A 23,067-nucleotide genomic window follows, 5' to 3' on the forward strand; every position below is an offset into this window, starting at 1 on the left:
TACAGGGGAGTAACCTGGCAGATGCCACCTTACCCAAGAGATCAAAGTTAATATCACCAGTATTAAGGCATATCAACATCATGTACTATTTGACATGATGCACTGAGAAGGACGCATCACTTCTGTGGTAACCCCAAACTAGCCATGGGAAAACATCAGAAAAAAATCAAATTGAAGGACATTCTACAAAACACTTGATCAATACTCTTCAAAAGAGTGTCAAGGTCATGAAAGACGAGGAATCACTTGAGGACATGTTACAGACTGGAAGAGACTGAGGAGACTCTGCCACTAAATGTAATGTGGGGGGATGATGAAAAGAGGTGAAGGGGATTAAGAGGTAGAAACTTACAGTTACCAAATAATAAGTCATGGGGATGAGAAGTACAGCAGATGGAATACAGTCAATAACATTGTAATGTCATCATATGGTGACAGACAGTGACTGAACTTACTGTGGGGAGCACTGAGTAATGTATAGGATTGTCAAACACTATGTTGTATACCTGAAACTAATATAAAATATTTTAACTATAAATAAATAAAATTAAAAAAAATAAATGCAGTGTGGGACCCTGGATTTAATCTTGGAACAGAACAGGAACATTAGTAGAAAAACTAATGAACTCTAAAGTCTGTGAATGAAGCAATGTGATTTTCTTAGTTTGTTTTTGTTTTGTTTTAAACAAACTTCATTTAAAAAAAAAATTTTTAAGTAGGCTCTAAGCATGGGGCTCGAATTCAGGATCCCAGGATCAAGAATCACGTGCTCTATCAACTGAGCCAGCAAGGTGCCCCCTGTGATTTTCTTAGCTTTGACAAATGAATTATGGTTATGTCAAATGTTAACTTTAGGGAAGCTGGCTGAAGGGCAATACAGGCACCCTCTGTGTTATCTCTGCAACTCTTTTGTAAGATTAAAATGATTTCAAATTAAAAAGTTAAAAAAAGGGGCAGCCCAGATGGCTCAGTGGTTTAGCGCCGACTTCAGCCCAGGGCGTGATCCTGGAGACCCAGGATCTAGTCCCATGTTGGGCACCCTGTGTGGAGCCTGCTTCTCCCTCTGCCTGTGTCTCTGCCTCTCTCTCTTTCTGTGTCTCTCATGAATAAATAAATAAAATCTTAAAAAAAAAAGTTAAAAAACACACACACAGATAAACTCCTTCAGCATTTGGGCACCAGAAATGTAGCTCAGATGGTAAACAGCATAACTCTCCTCTCTGAGCCCCATCTCAATAGTCTTGTTGATAAGCTCACTGTTCAGGGAATGCTGAAAAGCTAGGAGAAAGCCAAACTGAGAGAATCACAGGAAAGATGGTCAGGAGTTGGTGCCTCTTTTGCACCTGCTCCCTCCCTGCTCCCCAGAAGCCTTGGGCCAGACCCTACCCTCAACCAGTGGGGAGACTCTGCCCCAGCTTGTGCTCCTCTGACCTCAGGACTGGCTATGCCTCCTTGGGGAACTACTGCTCCAACACCAGCACGTGGCAGTTTCTGAACGCCTGAGTGGTAGTCCTGAATTCACTGTATTGATTCCTGAGCCAAACCAGTCAGAAGAATATAGAGAAATCTGGTCATCTTGAAAATACATTTTGCACATTCAAGCAAGCAAGAGAGCTTCAATGAAGATTTTTGAAGAGAACAGAATCATACTTTACAAAGAATGATTTGAGTTATATTTTTAGCCATTTAAATGGCTGGTTCTATTCCATTAGTGATTTTTTGTATAAAGCAGTATCCATTAATGTTTTTATCTAATGATATTACATTTATAATATCTTGTCATGACAAACTCTAAATTAGTGGGTTCTGAATGAACAATTACCTATGGTCTATATAAAGAAGGAGCACATATCTCAAGTAATTTCACTGGTTAATCCTAGAAATTTATCAAGTTGGGTATGAATTGAATATTCTTTCCCAGGATAAGGTGGCCAGTTAGATCAAGATTACTTAGAGGCATCATTATTTTCTATAGAACATATTTCTTCCTTTCCCCATTAAAAAAAAATTCAATCCCAAGGGAACTATATCCTAATGATAGCACAAGAAATATTCAAGGAGCTTCTCTAGCATCCATTTGTGGCTTTTTGGCAAATCTGGGACTCAAAACCCAAGCACCAAACTATTTTGAAGAGGTTTGTGATCTGTATCTGACTTATTAAGAAGAGCCCTTAATTTGAGTTTGAGCATTTCTCAAATATCTGGAATGCTATGTGGCTCTGGACTCTTTAAAAAATTAAGATAAGGGCAGCCCAGGTGGCTCAGGGGTTTAGCACCCCCTTCAGCCGAGGGCCTGATCCTGGAGACCCTGATCGGATCCAGTCCCACATCGGGCTCCCTGCATGGAGCCTGCTTCTCCCTCTGCCTGTGTCTCTGCCTCTCTCTCTCTGTGTGTCTCTCATGAATAAATAAAATCTTTTAAAAAAATTAAGATAAGTTCAAGACAAGAGAAAATTTAAGGAAAGGAAATTCCTTCCTAGTAGTCTGTGTAAATGCCAAAAGGGGCAGCTTTAAATTTCTCCAAGTACAAGGCAGGCCTGAAGAAATAATTTCACTTTCTCACTGCATCCTGCCGCTGCCCTCTCTCCTTGCTTTTGGCCTTGCCATTCACACTGTACTGTGTGTTTCCACCAGTGTACTACTTTACAAATAGCAGCAATATATTATCTGAAAAAATGAGGTTTCCAAAAAAATCAAATATGAAGGTTTGAATACAAAAAATCAAATTTTGAAATTTATCTTCATAGAGGGGCTGAGATCTGAGCCAAGGGCAGATCTGGAAATGGTGTGTGTGAACAAAGGCTCAACTAAATGTTAAGGTAGTGACTAAACTGCTTAGATTAATGTGACCATTGTAAACAAAATAAGTGTGTGAAACCCCTGCCATCTTGGGGCTCAGAATCCTTTCTCAAGACTTTCCATGGCATGAATTAACTCAGCACATGATCAAGTCAGGCTTCTTCCCCCAGATCCAGCCTCCATCTTTCTTACCTGAATGTCTCTAATCCAGGACTGAGCGCCTCTCAAATTATCTTCATTGATTTCAACAAGTTTTTCTTGCCAAGCAACTGCTTGAGCGTCAAACTGCACAAAATTGAATTTCCTTTTATATTTCAGCTGTTCCTGTAAGAGAATTATTATCTAACCATAATACCACTCAGATGGAAGAAAATGTAAAGGTCATAGTTTGATAAATTTTAATCACTATTTAATCACTAATATCTATTTTCAGTGTTGGAAGCTAAAAATTACCTTCAAAAGAGAAAATCTTTTCTAGTACAAAAAATATTTAAATAAAATTTACAGTTCGGAGATCACACTTTTATAAATGTATTTATGTGTGAATATATACCACATGTTTGCATAAATTTTTATATATAATATGATAGTAAATGTCTTTAATACTAGCATTGATGGTATAGTACATATGCACAGTAAATGCAATCTGCTTAAGGAAGAGAAATCCAAAATGGCATCATGATTTCAGTAATCATGTTTTTGTGAAGGCTATTATTTGGTTACACATCTATTCACTTGCCTTCTACCAGCCTATATTTCTCCAACAGAGGTTTATAAAATTAAAACCTGTATTTTGTATTTGCGAACACTCCCTACCACTATCTTCTGTGGTAACACACACATCAATACACTAATTAGTGACAGTACCAGGACACCCATCTGTAGGTGTGGGGACTAGGAATTAGGAAGCAATCTGCTTCAGGTCACACAACTCAGAGGCAGCACAGGTGGAGTAGGAACTGGAAGCTTCTAACCATCAGCCTACACCCCTCCCACACATCAGTTCTGTTGCCAGTGCATGCAACACTGTTAATAAATACTGGAAATTAAAATGCTGAGCTGAAAAGCATCTGGAAAACAATGGAGATGTGTGCACACATCTCCACAGATTTCAGGACAGAGAAAACCTGAAGCAGTGGACACTGAAACTCCCTTAGCAATCCATGTGTCACAGAAAGGAAGGGTCTGCTTGCAAAGGAGAACTGATGATTCTTCTAACTGGCAAAAGGGAGCTTTTACCTGAGTGCGAACCCTGCCTGTGCACCTCTCATAACCAGTGCAGGTGAAGGCTGCCACAGATGCATTCATGATACAAAGGCCCCTAAATCCATGCATCTGACAGTTCCGTCTAACCTGTATAAACTGGATGATCTTATCCTTCACCAAGTCCAGTTTGCTCTTCATTGAGTGAGATGTATCAATGAGGATGTAGATGCAATCATCATGTACTTTTCCAAAGAGGATTTGACTTCTATCCTGTAGCCACTTAATCCTAGGCAGGAAATAGGTTGAAAGTGAATTTTTAGAGCCTGTGGGCAACGTCAGCATCTTCCTAAGCACTTAATAATACATTTACAGAGGCCAAGCTGTGCTGTATTGGTTATGTACAATCTTCTGTGAGTGGATTACTCACTTGGTGGGTTTTCTGTGGAAAATCCTACATTGAGGCTGACTCCCTTGTCACTACCCTCTCCACTTCTCCATCATCAGTCCAAGTACAACAGAACTAGGAAAATCAATAGGACAGAAAAATAAATCCAATACTGGGTTCCAAAGCCAAAAGTAAATTACTTCCTGTTATCTGATAGTCTGAATCCCTCAGCTATGACTTCAGACCATTTGTTCTTTTAACTCTGCTGACTACAGTCAAGTTAGTAATGCCAGCACATTCCTGAAGCATCAGTGAAGCTTATGGACAGTATCAAGCAACCCCAGATCCCTATAATAACTAAGCATCAGACAGTTGTATGAGCAGCACTGCTTCTGTGACTGGGACTCAGGCTCCCATAACAGGATATAAATTAAGTTCATAGCCACAGCTGAGACCTGGAGAGGGGCTGGGCAAATGGAAAAAAATACTTGAAACTGAGTTGAGAGTTCACCAAGGCTAGACAACTAGAATTTGTATGGCAAAATACTAAAGAAGAAATTGCTGCACAGAAGCTGAAAGGGTAGGGAGGGATGGGGGGTGGGGAGGAGAGAGAATGTGCTTTGGCCATCTGCAGAGAATATCCTAAAGATTTTAGCTAAGTAATGGGCTGGGCATGCATGTAAAGAAACTATTAAAGCTAAGGAATGAATTACCATTAAGGAGTAAATAGATCAACATCTGAGCTTACCCAGGCTACTTCATCTTCCAAACAATCAGAATGGGAAAGCCTCCTTAATACATGGGACATCAAGGAGAGTCCTCATAAGGGTATTGCCTTAGCAGTGGGACCAAATTAGCTCTGGACTAAAGGCTGCCTTAGACCTATGTTAACATAACTTAAAAGCAAGCCACAGATGATCAAAGTGATTACAAGGAACATAACTGCATCACAGAACATGTATCTTAAAAATACAGTAAAATCCAAAAAAAAAATACAGTAAAATCCAGTACCCAAGAATGTAAAATTCAAATGTCTACATTCCAGTAAAAAAATTACTAGCCATGCAAAGAAGCAGAATATGACCCAAAACCAGAAGAAAAACAGATCAACAGAAACAGACCCTAAAAAAACACAAATGGTGGAATTAGTAGAAAAGGATGTTACATAACTATTATAAACATAATCCATATGTCCAACAAGGTAAAGTATAAGCAGAACAAAGACAGAAATGGAAAAGAAGAAACTTACAGAGATGTATGATAATCAAATGAAAAATATACTACATGATATTAACAGACATTAGACACTAGCAGAAAAAAGATCAGGGAACCTCAAGAAAGACACTGCAATAGAAAGCAATTTAAAATGAAACCAGGGATGCCTGGGTGGCTCAGCGATTGAGCGTCTGCATTTGGCTCAGGGTGTGATCCTGGAGTTCCAAGATTGAGTTCCATGTTGGGCTTCCTGCATGGAGCCTGTTTCTCCCTCTGCATCCTCTCATGAATAAATAAATAAAATCCTTTTTAAAATGAAACACAGAGGGAAAAAAATGAAACACAGGGAGAAAAAAAAAACTAATAGAGAATAAACAACCCCTGGAGCAACATCAAGGAGTCTAACACTTGTGCAGAGACTAAGAAAAAGATCCAAGAAAAAGACTAAGAAAAGAAAAAGATTTGGAGATATCTGGAAATATATTTGGAAACAGAAAAAAATATTTGGAGAAGGATGGCCAAATGATTCCAATTTTGATAAAACAATATATCCATATATACAGGCAGCTCAAAGAACCTAAACAGAAGTGTGAAAAAAAAACCCACCAACACACATCATAATATAATTTGAAATCCAATGACAAAGAGAAAAAAGCACCCAGAGACAACATAAAAATAATAGAAGACTTTTCATCATAAATCAAGCAAGCCAAAGTACAATGGAGAAATATTTTTAAAGTGCTGAAATATAAAGTTGTAAGCCTACAATTCTATATAAAGCAAAACAAAAAAATCTTCCAAACTAAAAGGAAATTAGTCTTTCAGACTAAAATAGCTGAGGTAATTCGTACCAACAGACCTGCATTAGGATCTATACAAAAGAATAAAGAGCCACAGAAATATCAAATAGGTGGATAAATGCAAAATACATTAATTCTCATTTTAATACTATTTATATGACAATTGATTATCATGTATTGTGGGCTTAAAGCATATGGAAATAAAGTGTAGTACAACAAAAGACAGGAGGAGGAATGAAAGCTGTAAAATTTTTATGATATTAATGCAGTGAAATATTATTTGAAGGTAGACTGTGGTAAAGATATAAACTATAAATGCTAAAACTGTCATATATACAACAAAACAAAATAAAGAGAGAAAGTTTATAAGCCAATAGTAGAGATAAAATGGAATAAAAAAATACTCCAAAAAAAGAAGGTAGAAGAGTAAAAAGGGAACAAAGAACAGGAGAGACAAGAAAACAAAAACAAGATCTTAGATTTAAATCCAACCAAATAATCACATTAAATGGAAATGATCTTAATACTCCAATTAAAAGACAGAGATTAGAAATGGCTATTATCAAATGACAAGAGATAACGAGTGTGGGCCAGGATGTGGAGAAAAGGGAGCCCTCATGCACTATTGGTGGGAATGTAAATTGGTGCAGCCACTGGAAAACAGTATATGGAGGTTCCTCAAAAATAAAAAATAGGGGCACCTGGGTGGCTCAGTTGGTTAAGTATCTACCTTTGTCTTAGATCATTATCCCAGGGTCCTGGGATCAGGCCCCCACATCAGGCTTCCTGCTCAGCAGAGAGACTACTTCACCCTCTCCCTCTGTCTCTCACCCCCCTTGTGCTCACTTGCCCTGTCAAATAAATAAATAGAATCTTAAAATAAAAATACCAGGGGTGATTGGGTGGCACAGCTGGTTAAGCATTCAACACTTGATTTTGGCTCAGGTTCTGATCTCAGGATCATGAGATCAAGCCCTATCTCAGGCTCCATGCTCAGCATGGAGTCTGCTTTAGATTCTCTCTCCTTCTCCCTCTGTCCCTTATGCTTTTGCACACACTCTCTCTCTAAAACAAATACATAAATAACTCTTTAAAAAATTGAAATACCCCACAATTCAACAATTCTGCTTCTGGGTATTTATCCAAAAAAGAAAACACTAACGTGAAAAGATAAAGTCACTCTTATGTTCATTTCAGCATTATTTACAATAGCCAAGATACAGAAACAATCTAAGTGTCCATTGACAGATGAATGGTTAAAGAAGATGTGGTATACATGCATGTGTGTGTGTGTGTATACACACACACACACACACACATATATGCATATATATATGCAGGGGAATATCATTCAGCCATAAAAAAGAGTGAAATCTTGCTATCTTCAACATCATGGATGGATCTTGAAGGCAATATACTAAAGGAGGTGAGTCAGAGGAAGAGAAATATGATTGTCACTTCTCTTATATGTGGAATCTAAAACAAATAAAAATAAAAAATAAATTCATAGATACAAAGAACAAACAGATGGGTGGTTGCAAGAGGCAAGGTGGGGAAAATGGGTGAAGGGGACCAAAAGATAAGAAGAAACAAACCCCCCCCCCCAAAAAAAAACCCAACCAGGCATTGGGAAGGGGATAAATGGTAGCTTTTAGGATCTTCTATCTCTCAACAATTTATAGAACAATGCAACAAAAAATCAGTAATAATATACAAGACCAAAACAATACTATCAGACCAACCTGAATTGAGATATTTATAATACACTCTACCCAACAAAAGCAAAATGTGTAGCTTTTCTTCATATTCTGGGCCACAAAACATGTCTCTATAAGAACTGAAATCATATAGTATCTCTCTGTCCAAAGTGAAATTAAAAGCTATCAGGAAAATCCACAAATATTTGAGAAATAAACAACATATTTCCCAATAACCTTTGCTCAAAGAAGAAATTATAAGGGAAATTCAAAAATATTTTTTGATTTTTTTAATTGGAATTCAATTTGCCAACATATAGTGTATCACCCAGTGCTCATACTGTCAAATGCCCCTCTCCGTATCCATTCCTGATTGAAACTCTGAAGAGTGTAGGGATAGAGGGGGCATTCCTCAGCATCTTAAAAGCCATCTATGAAAAGCCCACAGTAAATATCATTCTCAATGGGGAAACACTGGGAGCCTTTCCCCTAACATCAGGAACATGACAGGGATGTCCACTCTTACCACTGCTATTCAACATAGTACTAGAAGTCCTAGCCTCAGCAATCAGACAACAAAAAGAAATAAAAGGCATTCAAATTGGCAAAGAAGAAGTTAAACTCTCCCTCTTAGCAGATGACATGATACTGTACACAGAAAACCCAAGACTCCACCCCAAGATTGCTAGAACTCATACAGCAATTTGGCAGTGTGACAGGATACACAATCAATGCCCAGAAATCAGTGGCATATTTTTAAGTGAATGGGATGAAATACAACATAATTTGAGAGAAGCAACTATAGCAATATCAGAAGAAAATGTAAATACTTGTATTAGAAATAAATGTCTCAAATCAGTGATCTAAGTATCCATCTTAAGAAACTTAAACCCAAAGTAATGAAAAAGAAGGAAATAATAAAAAGTAGAAATCAATGGCACACAAAGGAGAAAACCATACCCACTGAAACCAAAAGCTAGTTCTTTGAAAAGATCAATAAAATGGATAACCTCCAGCACACTGAAAATAAAGATGACATCAGTTACTAACATCAGTTCTATGTACATGTGAAGAAATTGAATTCATAGTTAAAAACCTTGGGCAGCCTGGGTGGCTCAGCGGTTTAGCGCCTGCCTTCAGCCCAGGGCATGATCCTAGAGTCCCAGGATTGAGTCCCGTGTCGGGCTCCCTGCATGGAGCCTGCTTCTCACTCTGCCTGTGTCTCTGTCTCTCTCTCTCAGTCTGTCTCTCTCATGAATAAATAAAATCTTTTAAATACAAAAACCTCCCCACAAAAAAAAAAAAATCAGACCTAGATAGCTTCAGTGATGAATTCTATAAACATTTAATAAAGAGATGGTAAAACTCTCCATAAAGATAAAGACTTCTGGAAAACAGAAGAAGGGAGAGAATTCCCAACAACTCCTATCACTTGGGGTAGGGGTGGAGAGGGACAAATAGACCTGACAGGTACCAAGTGGAATGTCTTTTAAACAGTATTCTTTTTCCCACACTGGAAATACAAACTACTCTCCCCAAAAGTCAGCCCCAAAACCATTAGCAGAAAAAACTCCAGACACCAGGATTACTTGTTCTGAGTTACCCATCACCAGTAGGGTTTTGAGAAACCGGGGCTCTGAAGAGTTAATATAAGGGCAGACAGGGATCTGCGGTTTGTGATTTTATAACAGAAAACATGGAAGGATGGAGGGAACTCTCATTTTCAAGTGGCTACCCCATGTTGGGTACTAGCCTATACTTATTAGATTTAGTATCTAATCAATCCATACACATTTATAAATGGCATTATTATTCTCATTTTATAAAGGAAAAACTGATGCACAAAGACATTAACTTGTCCAGGGTCACACAGCAAGTGGCAGAGCTGGTACTCTATCTGACCTCACAGACCATGCACCTAAATGGATTTGGTCTTTGTGGTCTAAAGCTGTCCCCTGGCATCAGGGAAGTGAAAAGCATTAAGGTAGATCATCCTCATGGGGCTGATGCTGAGGTCACAGCATTAGCACACCAAATGCATTAGCATTGGAAGATTTTAAGAACCAGCAGGGTTGAGAGGGATCCTGTGAAGTTATTTTTAGCTACATATATATTATTGCATTGTATTCAAATACTTCACAACATTGTTAACAGTTGCGTTGAAATGTAATATCCAAGAGTACAGAGGACAGGTGTAATACAATCTTCAGTATACTTGTGGCCCACAAAAAATGCAAGACATGAGCAAAAGCATTTCTTAGCTTTTGATACTAATGTGCAAACAACATAACTACACTTTTGTTTGCTGTTTTTAAGAGTCTGCACTGGCATCAAGGCAGCTTGGAATCAGATCCAAACACTTCCCTTTATGATTAACAAGGCCACCAGCAAGCCATCAGATGGCAACCCTCATTTAACAATGTTAATTGGCTATTTCTCGTGGTGAAGCTTTTATGAGGAGGTCAAGCAGATTTGAATTCCAAGAGATACTAAACAACTTGTACTGTCCTGCAAATATACCAACCTCTTCTGAATCTGGGCAAGGACTGTGTGGATTCTCTCACTGTACCATGTACATTTCTCCTTGGTAATGCAGACATGGACCAAGCTCCCATCCTTCCAGGGAGCATGGACAAATCTACTGCAGTATTTTGCATGGATTGTCTTCTTGTTGGTCTCCTAAGGAAAAGGCAAAGGACAGAAGTCACTTAGACCATTCAAAGAAGTCTCTGGATAGTACCCCATCTCTGCCTTATTATACAGCTCTTGGCACTCACTCCCATGGTAAAATCATTCAACTCTTGTTTCAACAAAACATGTACTGGGTCTGCTCTATATGGAGCCCTGTGCCAGATGTCATGAATGATGGTCAGAAAGATATGTGCAATCCCATCTGTGCTCCAGAGAAGATAATGTTTCCCAAAGGGAGACACTGCATGTGTGTGTGTGTGCATGCGCACACACGCACACACACAGAAAGTTAGCAAGGCAGAGTACTAGACACCCAGCATGCAGTGCTGGTTTGAGACAATAATAACTGGGCAATCTGGCAAAGAAGAAAGAGCCCTCGTGGACTAGAGATTCAGGAGGACTATATAGAGGAAGTGGGCCTTGCAAGTCACAAAGAACATCTTTCCATTGTTACTCCCAGCCTCAAATGAAGAAAAGTAGCCAAGAACACCCATTCCACACCTAGCACCCCATACTGGTGCCTCCAAAACTCATCTGAGGACACTGGCTTCCCACATGGAGAGCTCACCCAGCCGATTTATGATTTTATCAAGCACAACTCCATGACATCAGCAATACAATCTTCTAGGTACCAGCAATATAATCCATAAACAAAGACCAAAATTCCTGCCTTTCTGGAGCTGAGATTACAGAGGAAGAGTCAGATAATAAACACACAACAGGTCAGATTATGACAAGAGCTATGGAGGAGAACAGAGAACAGGAGATGGAAGGATGAAGTTAAAACCTGAAAAAAGCCATAAAGAGAACGTGAAATATGAGCAGAAATCAGCAGGAACAAATAGTGTGGCTATATAGAGGTCTGGTGAGGGGTCTAAGGGCCCAGTAAGTATAGAAGCCCTGAGGTAAGAGTAAGAGTCTGCCTAGCATGTCTGTAGAATTTTAGGAAGGCTGACGTAGTCAAAACAGAGTATGCAAGGGGAAGGAATAAGATGAAGCCAGGGCAGTATAAGGAGGGGAGTCAGAAGCAGACTCCATAGTCTGCTAGCCAATGGAAGTGACTCTGGCTTTTCCTCCAAGTGAAAAAGGAACTACGTAAGGGCTTTACCATGAGAAGTGACACATTAAAAAAAAAAAGATATAACTGACAAATAAAATTGCATTACACATACAATATGATTCGATATATGGGCAGCCCAGGTGGCTCGGTGGTTTAGCGCCACCTTCAGTCCAGGGCCTGATCCTGGAGACCTGGGATCCAGTTCCGCATCAGGCTCCCTGCATGGAGCCTGCTTCTCCCTCTGCCTGTCTCTGCCTCTCTCTGTGTGTGTCTCTCATGAACAAATAAGTAAATAAAATCTTTAAAAACAAAACAATATAATTTGATATATGCACATAGTACAAAATGATTACCACAATAAATTTAGGTAACACTTATTACCACACAGTTACAAATTATTTTCTTGTGATGATCTAAGATCTACCCTCTTAGACAAGTGACACAATTTATAGTTTTAAGTTTTACTTAAAATCTTAAAATTTATAAAAATGTCACTTTAAGGGATACTGTGGTAGGGCGCTTAGGTGGCTCAGCTGACTAAGTGTCTAATTCTCAATTTTAGCTCAGGTCTTGATCTCAGGGTTGTGAGTTCAAGCCCCGCATGTTAGGTATGGGGCTGACTTTAAAAAACAAACAAAGAATACTGTGGTTAATCTGTTCCGAGTAGACTGTAGAGAGTCAAGGACAGAAGCAGGGAGTCAGGAGATCAGTTAGGTGGCATGGACCAGGCGTAGTACTGACAATAGTGAGAAGTGGCTGGATTCTAGACATGTTATTTCAAATTAAGGTCATGTTATGAAGACAGGACTGACAGCCTTTACTCAAAGGTCAGCTGAGAAAAGACAAAAGAGAGGACTTAGGAATGACTGCAGTTTTCAGCCCAGAGAGCTATAAAAATGGAGTTGCAATGAATTGACAGGAATAAGATTATGGAAGAGTAGCCCAGAAGGGGAAGATCTGATCTGTGTCTGATGTGCTAGGTTCAAGGTACCTATCAGACATCCCAGTGACATGGAGTAGTCAGGTGGAAATGAGGGAAGGACTCAGGGCTAGAGATTCAAATGTCAAAGTCATCAGCATGTACACAGTAGTAAAAGCCACAGGACTGAATGAGATCACGTAGAGAACGGGTACAGAGAGGCATTTAGAGACCAGGGATATGGGAAAGAAGAAACAAAGAACACTGACAAGAGCAAATGGGAGAAAAACAGGGCAGTGTGTTCTCTGTAAGCAAAAGAAGTTCAAGGAAGTAACCAACTGTTGACAGTAGGTCAAGTAAGAGCAAGACTGAGAACTGACCCCCAGAATTAGCAATTCAGGTATCCCTGGAAAGAGCAGGCTTTGGTGGAGAGGGGGCCTTGCCTAATTCGATGCACTCATGATGGCATGGGTGAACTGCAAGACTGGAGAAAGGGAATATATAAAACTATTGAGAAGCTGAATTTTAAAAAGGAGCAGAGGAATGAGGCAAATGAAGCAGAAGCAGAGGTAAATATGGGGATCAAAAAACTTTTTTGGGGGGGTGTTTTTTGGGAGAGAGAGAGCAAGCAGGAAGTGGGTAGGGGCAGAGGGAGAAAGAGAGAATCTCTAGTTCTGAGCATGGAGCCTAATGCAGGGCTCCATCTCATGACCCTGAGGTCATGACTTCAGCTAAAAACAAGAGTTGGACATTTAACCAACTGAGCCACCCAGGTGTCCGCAAAAACTGTACTTTCAAGATGTGAGGAAGAATGCCATGTTTGATGCTGATGGGAAAGAACCAGAAATGGGGACAATATTGATGATACAGAATAGAAAGGGGGAGAATGAATAAATGGGGAATAGGAATCAGTGCACATATTGAGGGATTGGCCTTAGGCAGAAGTGGGGACAATTCAGTCATTCTAGAACAAATGAGGGTAGAACATATAGGCACAAATGCTAGGGAATTTGTAGATATGAAGTGGATATTCATAGCTGTTCACTCCAATGTTCAATGAAATGGAAACAAGGGTCACTTGCTGAGAGTGAGCAAAGAGGAGAAGATATTTGAAGTTTGAAGAGAAAAGAGCAGGTATCTTGGAGAATGAGCATCTGAGTGGATTGGAAAAGCACAGGAGGACCAGTGGGCAGCACAAGAGATCGATGTGAAGTCAGAGGTCAGGAATTTAAAGGGAAGCCAGGCACTGTGGCTGTGTGCTTTTCTCCAGTTTCTTCTGATGCAGTCATCTGCATGGCTAGAAGGTAGAAAAGGCTGAGAGTTGAATTTAACTAGGATTGGGGTTTTACCAGATGAGCACGATAATGTAAGAGAGGAAAAGTAGTTGAGCATGTATGAGAGGAACAAAAGGATAGAGAGAGCAGAGTACAAGGAGTAGAAAGAACAAAATGTTTAATTCCAGTGGGGCTGAAAGACTGGCATTAGGGTAGTAGAGGAAATGACCTTAAAAGAAGTTGAAAAGTGGGACCTTTGTAATTGATTATGTGGATTATAATGGCAGTGTTATTTGTAATGACAAGGTCAAGGGGATGCCCATGGCAGGAGTGTTAGAGATGAGGTGTAGGAGGAAGTCACTGGAGAAGAAGAGGTTAGAAAAATGAAAGGTCAGGGTGTGGGAAGGGCCATTTTCATGAGATTGACATTAAAAATGGCTGCCAGCCAGAAGCTATAATCTTCAACCTGGGGCTCAAAAGACATCAGTCACAGGAGGTGTTGTGGGTGGTACATCCTGATGACATGGGAAGAGGGAGGGAGAATGATCAAGAAACAGCAATGAGGAATAAGGAGGCTGCCATCTGCCTTTCCCACCCACAGGTCTAAACGAATGGGAGAGAAACCAGGTCCTCAAGAGAAAACCCAGACAAGCAGGCAAAGGGAACTCTGCTGGCACGTGATGCTATAATGAGTGTAGTGACAACTTCTAGTGCCAGAGGGCACAATGAAGGGAATTTAGGAAGCAAGGAAGAATAGAGAAGGCTCAGAGAAGGGATGTCAGAGCCACACAGAGATAAGAATTGAGAAGTCTGGTGGTGACTGATGTGAACAGGGTTGAAGGGCATGATGAGATCAGTCCTGATGTTCCCAAGACAGGCTCCAGGAGAACCACATTTCAAGCACAACACAAGGATGGAAGGAGGAAGATGTCCTCTCTTTTGTTCTCACCATGTTCTTGTCACATGAGAGTTTTCCCTATTCTCAATCCTGTCACATGGCCTTTGTCAACTGTGCTTTATGCACTCTCAAATGGAAACACACCAGACCACGTGTTACGTGAATACAGGTGTCAGACAGCAGAGTGTCAGAATGGGAAAAGCACAGCATGAGGGCCCAGCAGATAGGAGTTCAAACGCTTCAATCTCATAGCCTAACTTCTCGGAGGCCCGGCGACTTTGTCTTCTTGTGCGTGCTAGGAAAGCACATATATTCACCTTATGTATAAAGTACAAAGGCATTCCATGAATCTCATTTCGGATTCACAATGTTTGCAATTAAAAAAAGAAGGAAGATAACATCTACTGGGTATCTCCCAAGTGCCAGACACTGTGCTCAGACATGCATTTTTAAATTTGCATGTTATACCACTCATTTTACAGATGTAGAAAGAAAGACTCAAAAGTTAAATTATTTGCTCAACATCTCATAATTAGTAACTGGAGAAGTAGCATTTATAGCCAGGTCTTCTTACTCCAACTCCAGACCACATGGCCTGGCACCTAAGCTCAATTAATATTGGTTAGGGGAATAAATGGTGAGACTAGAGTGGGTTTGTAAACATCAAGGCTAGCTTTGTGCACAAGCAGCATAAGCACTTATGAATGCAATGTGATTTAATGGATGCCCCCAAATATCAAGTTACTAGACTTTGCCTGAAATACATTTTTGTGTCCTCCTCATACCTGCTTATCTATCTTAGAAGTACCACACAGGAAAGCCTTTTTAGTTACTTATTTCTCAGTGTAAACAAGTTTCCTGGATCCATCCCTACAAATCAGTTTTTATAGGTAAACATTTAGGGGGTCCTGCCCAGTGGGAGTCTGAGGGGAGCCCTAAATAATCAACTTATATCACAGCTTCAGTTACTCTCTCTCACACACACACATCACAATTTTAGGTGTAAATCCAACTTCAGCTATGTAGTCCCAAATGCTGAAAATAAAATTGTCCCTTTTTCATCAATATTTGTGAACAAAGACAGTTGTATTGTACACTTTTCAACTTCTACTATGCTATTTTTTAGCAACAGAAATTTGAGGTAAAATTCCCCATGTATGAGCCAGACTCTTCAAACTGTCCCTGTAAGATTTCACTCAAAACTGTCAAGAAAGAGTAAGGAGAAATCAGTTTTAGAGATGGACTTGAATCTACCACATTGTCACCAGCTCACAGTAAGCTATGTTTAAATTGACAGGGATCGATGTTTTTAAATATTCAGGGCCTGATGTATTTTAAAAATGAAAATCTATTTACCTGTGATTTCCTGAACTAATAACATTACTGAATAATGACTACAAAATCAGAAAACTGTGCTGGGGGAGGAAACCCACAAATGAGATTTCCCTGCAACGTGGCAATTACTCTGCATCCTAGTACATAAGCCAGGAAACAAGTCTTTGTTAATTCTGCACTTTTCTTCTTCTTCTTTTTTATTATTACTATTTTTTTGAGAGAGAAAAAGAATATGAGCAGAGAGGGAGAGAAAGAATCTCAAGCAGGCTCCATACTCGACATGGAGCCCAATGCAGGGCTCGATCTTACAACCCAGAGATCATGACCCCTGAGCTGAAATCGAGTCAGATATTTAACCAACTGAGCCACCCAGGTGCCTCAATTCTGCATTTTTTCCATCCAATTTTTAAGTCTTCCTCCTTGTAGTTCATTGCAAACACATGGCAATAAGAGGACTAAAACACCACATCGTGTGGCTAACGTAGCCCCCAAGGAAGGAGCCCTTTCTCAGGAGGACCTGCTGAGTCCAGTGGCCAGCCAGCCTAAGGAATGGCAAAGAGACTGGAGTTTCACCTCTGCAGGATGGACTGAAATCTCAGTGGTGATAGAGACATTGAATTGGAGACTTAGAGAACACAGTGACAGTATATCAGAGAATCCTGATTGCCTCTCCAGTAGTCTCTGCTGGGCTGCCCTGACTGGCACATGTACTCTGCTGATCACATTTTGGTTTTCACTTCACAGTATATACCTGGGCCTTTAGTACTTTCTAAAAGAGCTTTCCTAAAAAAAAAAAGAAAAAAGAAAAAAGAGCTTTCCTTTGGTTTTATAAATTTAGAACATTCATTTTATCCTGGTTTTGTTTCATATTGTGATACTTTTTAGTCTTTCCATAATTCTAAACTCTTGATAACCTTTGGAGTACCATCTACACATCAGTGTTTCTTAGAGTATGGCCTCTGGGCCAGCAGCTTCAGCATCACCTGGGCCCACCTCAAAACCACTGCCTCACAGATGCTAAAGTTTAGGAGCCACTCATTCATTATCCTTCAGTCATGACCCAGAGTCAGGCACTTTGGCAAGCTGTATTCCTTCCAGACCCCACTGACACAATGGAACTCAACCTTTGGAAATTTTTCAATATACACCCTTCCAGTGCTATAATCCTTTAGAGAATTTGATTTCATATTTATTGGGGATCCACTAGATGCTAGCTGGTAGTCGCTAGATTAACGCATCTTTAAGAGAGTGACAATACAAGAGGACTATAGAAATGTCTGCTTGGGGCATCTTCACCAGCAGTTTCTCTCTTCCATTCAATATTGGGAAACAAAGAGTTTCTCTTTTGACAAGACTGAGTAATTCTGAGACTCATAATGCCTGCATTTCTACAAACTCAGCTCCTGGCTTATGTATGATTATTGTATAATCCACTTATACTCAGAATCTACTCCCACAAGTACCATTCAGAGAAGTGCAGGATGGGAAACACAAGGGTATCTTCCTTCAGGGAAACCCAAGCTGGTTTTCCTCCCCACTGCCTTTCAAACTTAGTCCTGATCTGGGTTCTGATCTGAGGGAGGCCTCCCATGGCATCAAGGGAAGCCACTGCCCTACCCAGGTGTTCACTTCACTTACCGCACTGGTCTGCACGGATTCATTCTCTGGTTTGGCTCTTACATCAATGACCCCATCAGCATGGCGAAAGGAGCAGTCAGCAAGGATGTCAAAAAAAGATAGCTTCTGGGCCTTCAAGCCATATTTCTGAAGCCACTTCTTGGAGTCCCAGGCATCCTCTGGGTTTGACTCATTCTTGACAGAGGTTGCTCCTGATTCTATTTTTGGAATTACAGTTCATCAGTACCATTCATATTCTATAAGCCATTTGTACTGCACCCTCAATATTTACTGAGCTGGAACATGTTCTTTGCCAGATCACATTCATTTCAGGAAGCATGCTTTCCAAACCAGGACTGGCAAAGACTTAGTTCACAAGGACTGGAAGGCAGGAATCTACTGCTTTTCATCTCACTTCCTCTTCTATCTAAGTTGCCTACCCCATGTGTCTATTGAGATGGCTGACAGACCAAGGCCATGTGCCAGGAGAGCATTAAATTTATGGTCAGGAGCTTTGGGTTCAAGTCATGGCTTTACCACTTATGGCTTGGCTAAGTTGCTCAAACTTGGGTGAGTCACAGCACTTAACCTCTGAGCTTCAGCAGAACTCTTTACCTGCAGATCGAAGATAGCATCTGCTTGGCCTTCCTAAGTGTGTTGAAGTGATTCAACGAGAGAAGTCATGTGAAAGTGCTTTGTGGGGAGTGGGGACGAGAATTACAGGCATGGAATCTGTGTTGAGGTAGAAGTCAGTGAACCAGAGAAGGCTGGCAGGCTGCCTCCCCAGAACTCTGTTAGCTTTGGTGAATTTATTCTGATTCAGAGCCTGACCCTCACTCAACTCAGCAGGCTCAGAAACCTCCTATAGTCAGCTTAAGAACCTAGAGCTGCATCTATAACTCACCTTAGTCTGGCTCGCAGGTTAAAGTACAACCCAGAAACCTAATTGCCCAAATCTTCCCAGCCCTCAGCACACTCCCTTGGCATGTTCCAAAGGTAATCTATACTCTCTTTAAGTGGGAGGAGGTGCTATGTTAGCTGAGCAGATCACCATACACAGAAAAGTATTCCCCTAGGTGCTCAAACCACTAGTGCTACCTAGAGAAGACAGAAGTATCAGGGGCGGGCGGGGGAGCATAGACAACTGGGGTGAGCAAATCTGAAGCTGAGAAGGAGGCACTGGTACGTGAAGTGGGCTGGCACTGGCCCATGGGAGCTAACAGTATAATTTTCCTCCCAACTCCATGTTCCCTGGTGGCACAGTGTGTGGTAGCACACTGGTAGGGTAAAATTGACCATGCTGGGAGTATTTACAGAATCTGGAAATCAGAACTTTTTTATTCCAGTGAGTGGACTGGCAAACATTTATCTCAATCCACTGGAAGGAAGGCAGAAAGGACTCTGAGCGTTTTTGCCCTACTGAAACCAGCAGAGCTCTAGGAGGACCAGCAGGGTAGGCTGGAAATGAGGTGTGTTTTGTTTTTGTTTTTTTTTATAACATGTACTACTGCAAATTAGGTCTACCAGCCCTATAAAGTTTATTTCCACTTAGACAAGCAGTTCTCTGCCCTGCATACTGGAAATTCTCTGAGTTTTTAAAAATACTGATGCATAGGCCCTATCCATTAGATTCTGCTTTAATTGGTCTAGATATTGAGATTTTTCAAAGCTCCCTGGGTGATTATACTGTGCAACTAAGCTTTGCAACTAAGGTCATATGGAAAGTGACTTCTATGTTATGGTTTAGTGATCCCATCAGTTATGCTTCTACCACAGACAGATTCAACTTCAATTATACTTTTAATGAAAAAGAAGTACTCAATATTAGTGAAACAAAAACATCACCTATACTTGCCCATTATTATGCTTAAAGGGATATAAAATCAGAATAGGATTTGAAGAAATAAAACACTTCAGAGTTAACCGTTTCTCAATAGTATGTAAAGGATCTGCCAAGTAATGCTACATGTGAGCTATGTCCTCAGATTTTAATAGAACACCTTTCAAATAATGCACTCACACCTACTAGAGCTAGGACTTCTCAAAGAAGCCTGGTTTTGGCTTTTGAACTTTAAACCAGTCTGGCATCAAAAGCCCCTTTGCACACGGTCCTCAGTTACCAGCAGTCGGTTTCTATATGATTCACAAAGCATCTTCTTACCCTGTACAGGTAGCTCAAATCAGAGGCTCCCCCAAAGCTTCTGATCCCTGAGATTCTCCTGCATGTTCTCCTGCATCACAGGGAAACAGCAAAGAGAATAGAGTCATTTTTGTCAGTGGGACCAGCCTCCTTGGAGAAATCCTTTGAGTGACTATTTTTCCTCCATTATTGGTAATTACATTCTGAGGCTTTGTCTCCGCTTTCTTCCTACTTTATTCTCCTCCCTTCTTTCTGATTAACAGGTATAGTGGGAAATAAAATTTTCACTCACTTATGTCCATAGCAACACACAAATTAGGATGTTTCTACTCTGTCTGGGGGTTGCCTTCTTTTAAAAAGAGTCTTTTCTCAATGATAACTTCAAGCTTACCACAAAAGGACTTCCTAAAAACACATCAAACCAATTCTAACAAGGGATTCTGAAAAACCAGAGACTAACTTTTGATTCCTGGCTTCACCCTGGACCAGGCAGTACAGTCATCCTGAGGGCATGATTGAGGCTCCCAATTACTCTCTGAAAAGGAGACTCAAGGATAACCTCAAAGCAACTTGAACTTCATAAAGGAAAGAAGGGGCAGCCAAGCATGTAAAAACAAAGGCCTAGGTGCTCAAAGCTGAAGGGAAGAGAGGAAGGGGGGAAGTCTCCCCACTTTCAGTGCTAATTACACCAATTAGCGGCTGAGCCTCATCTTTCCCAGGTTGGGAGGGGAAGGGAGTGCTCCACTCATTAGAGTTCCTTACGAAGGAGTTCTTTCCAATCCCCTACAGTTATCTTAATTAAAAGTGTTACATAAATCTTCACCCACAGAGCCTTGCGTTAATACTTTCATTTAGACAGAGGTGAGAGCTCACAGTGCATCCTATACCATGTGTGAGATTATTAAGGAGTTACTGCAGGAGAAGCACATAGCAGATCACATCGATGCCACAGAATTAATGTGCCTGGTTATCTCTATCCTACTTGTCGATCTCAAAACACGTTTTAATGAGCAACATCTACTGGCCAAAGCTTTTTAAATATCACTGCTACAGCCAGGGCCACAGCAAAAAGGTAATTTGGGCACTGTTTATCTGTGCCCACTCCTCCCCTCAAGATACAGTTCCCTAGTGGCTCATGGCCACCAAGGATTTATCACCATAACTGCCCTCGCTGTGGCAATAGTTAATCTGTGAGACTGGCTGGGCTGCAGCACCCAGATATTTGGTCAAAGATTATTCTAGATATTTCTGTGAAGGTATTTTTAGTTGAGATTAACACTTAAATGGGCAGACTTTGGGTAAAACAGATTACCCTCTATATCATGAGAGGGCATCCTCTATTCAGCTGAAGACCTTTAACAGGGAAAAAGCCTGAAGTCCTCTGAGGAATAGGGAATTCTGACAGCAGACTGCCTTGGGACCTGAAATGCAACACCAGCTCATGAAGGTTGAGTTGGGATTTGGTAGCTTTCACACTCATGTGAGCCAAGTCCTAAAATATCTCAATCTCTGTCTCAACCTCTTTGTATACCCGTGCGCATGCGTGCACACACACACGCACACACCCATCTTCTTGGTTCTGTTTCTCTGAAGAACTTTGATTCATATGCTCATCCTCTTCCACTAAAGATTCCTTGTCCAGCACCGTATTCCTGCCATGTTAGAGTCACATGCCTTTCAAGGGAACCATCAGCTAATGAATAAACTAGAACACAGTTTGGTACACACTTTCCAACATCTCTGTTCTCATGAGTAGCATGAGACACTAAGCCAACACTTGGTGGGAAGTGGCATGTCATAGGATGCTGTGAATTAGTTGAAAAGGAAAGGTTCAGAAGAAGCTGAAAGAGACGTCCAATGGAAAGAAGGAAAAGGTGGGGGACAGAGAAGGAAGAAAGGATGGGGGAGAGGGAGGTAAGGGGGGAAGGAGGGAAGGTAGGAATGAATTAAGGACAGCTGAGAGGGAGAGAGAAAGGTGGCAACTGTTAGGACAAGAAATCCAGCCGCTTGCCTGTCAGACATGTGAGTAAGCCCAGCAGACACCAGCTGTGGGGCCAAGGGTTGTCTGCAGGTAAAACAATGAATACTGCCGGGGTGGGGACCCAGGAAACGTGTTGACAGCATGGCTCAAGAGAGCAGCCTATCTCTGGGTAGTCATACACTTTGTTCACCATACTTGCTGACTGATATTTTCTTTTTATCTACAGTTGTGAAAGTACCATGTGTTGAGCATATTTGCCTGGCACTGCACAGGAGCCAAGAAAGGGGAGGAGGGGAGGCAGGGGAAGAGAATGGTAACCTGCCAATATTCTGCAGAACTGACTTGCTAGGCAGATTTGGGTAACTGTTCTCTGGAATGCCCCAGGGTTATATACACGAGGGCTGAGGAATAAGGAGATGCAGAGATGTGCCAGAAGTCTCAGCTCTAATATGGCACTGAGTCAAATGGGCAGTTGTAGAGATAGTCCTGTGTGGACTAGCATACAATGGGAAAAAATTCAGATGAAATCTAGGCCCTTTCTCCCCTGGATTACCATGAAATGATCTTTACTTCTTCCTTTAATACTTGTAAAAGTCAAAGCAAAACCTCTGTGGAAAAGGGTTCCATGGCTTAGTCAACTTGTTTGTAAACCAGTGGAAAACTGATTGCAGCCCCAAGTGTCTCTAATTCCTATCCTCCTCAGCAGGGGAAAGTCGGAGGGAAAGGCAACTGAACAAACAGGCAAGAAAGAAGCAGACATAAAGATAAAGACCAAAAAGTACTAACAGTGGACAGGAGGTGGGAGAGGAGCTAATGCCACTTCCTTTCTCTTCTGCCCAATTCTGAAAGAAGGAAACTGAAAAAAAAATTTGCTTTCCAAGTGGGCTATGAATGATGCAGCTGCAGGACAAAAGTTTAATTAAACTCAAGGCCTACAACTGGCTATTGAGAAATAAGGAGCAGCAGTCAGTGACAGACCTGCATGGAGGCTGAGAAGAAACCTCTTGCAGAGCATACACTCCAAGGGAAGAACTGCAAAAGCCACATTTG

The 23,067-nt window shown here is 40.9% G+C and overlaps 1 protein-coding gene across 1 annotated transcript in view; it reads right to left on the bottom strand.

The window, feature by feature from the left end:
- VWA3B (von Willebrand factor A domain containing 3B) overlaps positions 1 to 23,067 on the bottom strand; it is a 207,217-nt gene that overhangs the window by 113,834 nt on the left and 70,316 nt on the right. The window contains exons 9-12 of the mRNA XM_055328114.1: positions 17,918 to 18,114; positions 10,627 to 10,781; positions 4,153 to 4,291; positions 2,992 to 3,123 (exon numbers count right to left, since the gene is read on the bottom strand). Coding sequence (XP_055184089.1) covers positions 2,992 to 3,123; positions 4,153 to 4,291; positions 10,627 to 10,781; positions 17,918 to 18,114 — 623 coding nt within the window. The remainder of the gene's footprint in view (positions 1 to 2,991; positions 3,124 to 4,152; positions 4,292 to 10,626; positions 10,782 to 17,917; positions 18,115 to 23,067) is intronic.

The sequence above is a fragment of the Nyctereutes procyonoides genome, unplaced genomic scaffold (assembly GCF_905146905.1).
Source record: "Nyctereutes procyonoides isolate TBG_1078 unplaced genomic scaffold, NYPRO_anot_genome, whole genome shotgun sequence".
NCBI classification, from domain to species: Eukaryota; Metazoa; Chordata; class Mammalia; order Carnivora; family Canidae; genus Nyctereutes; species Nyctereutes procyonoides.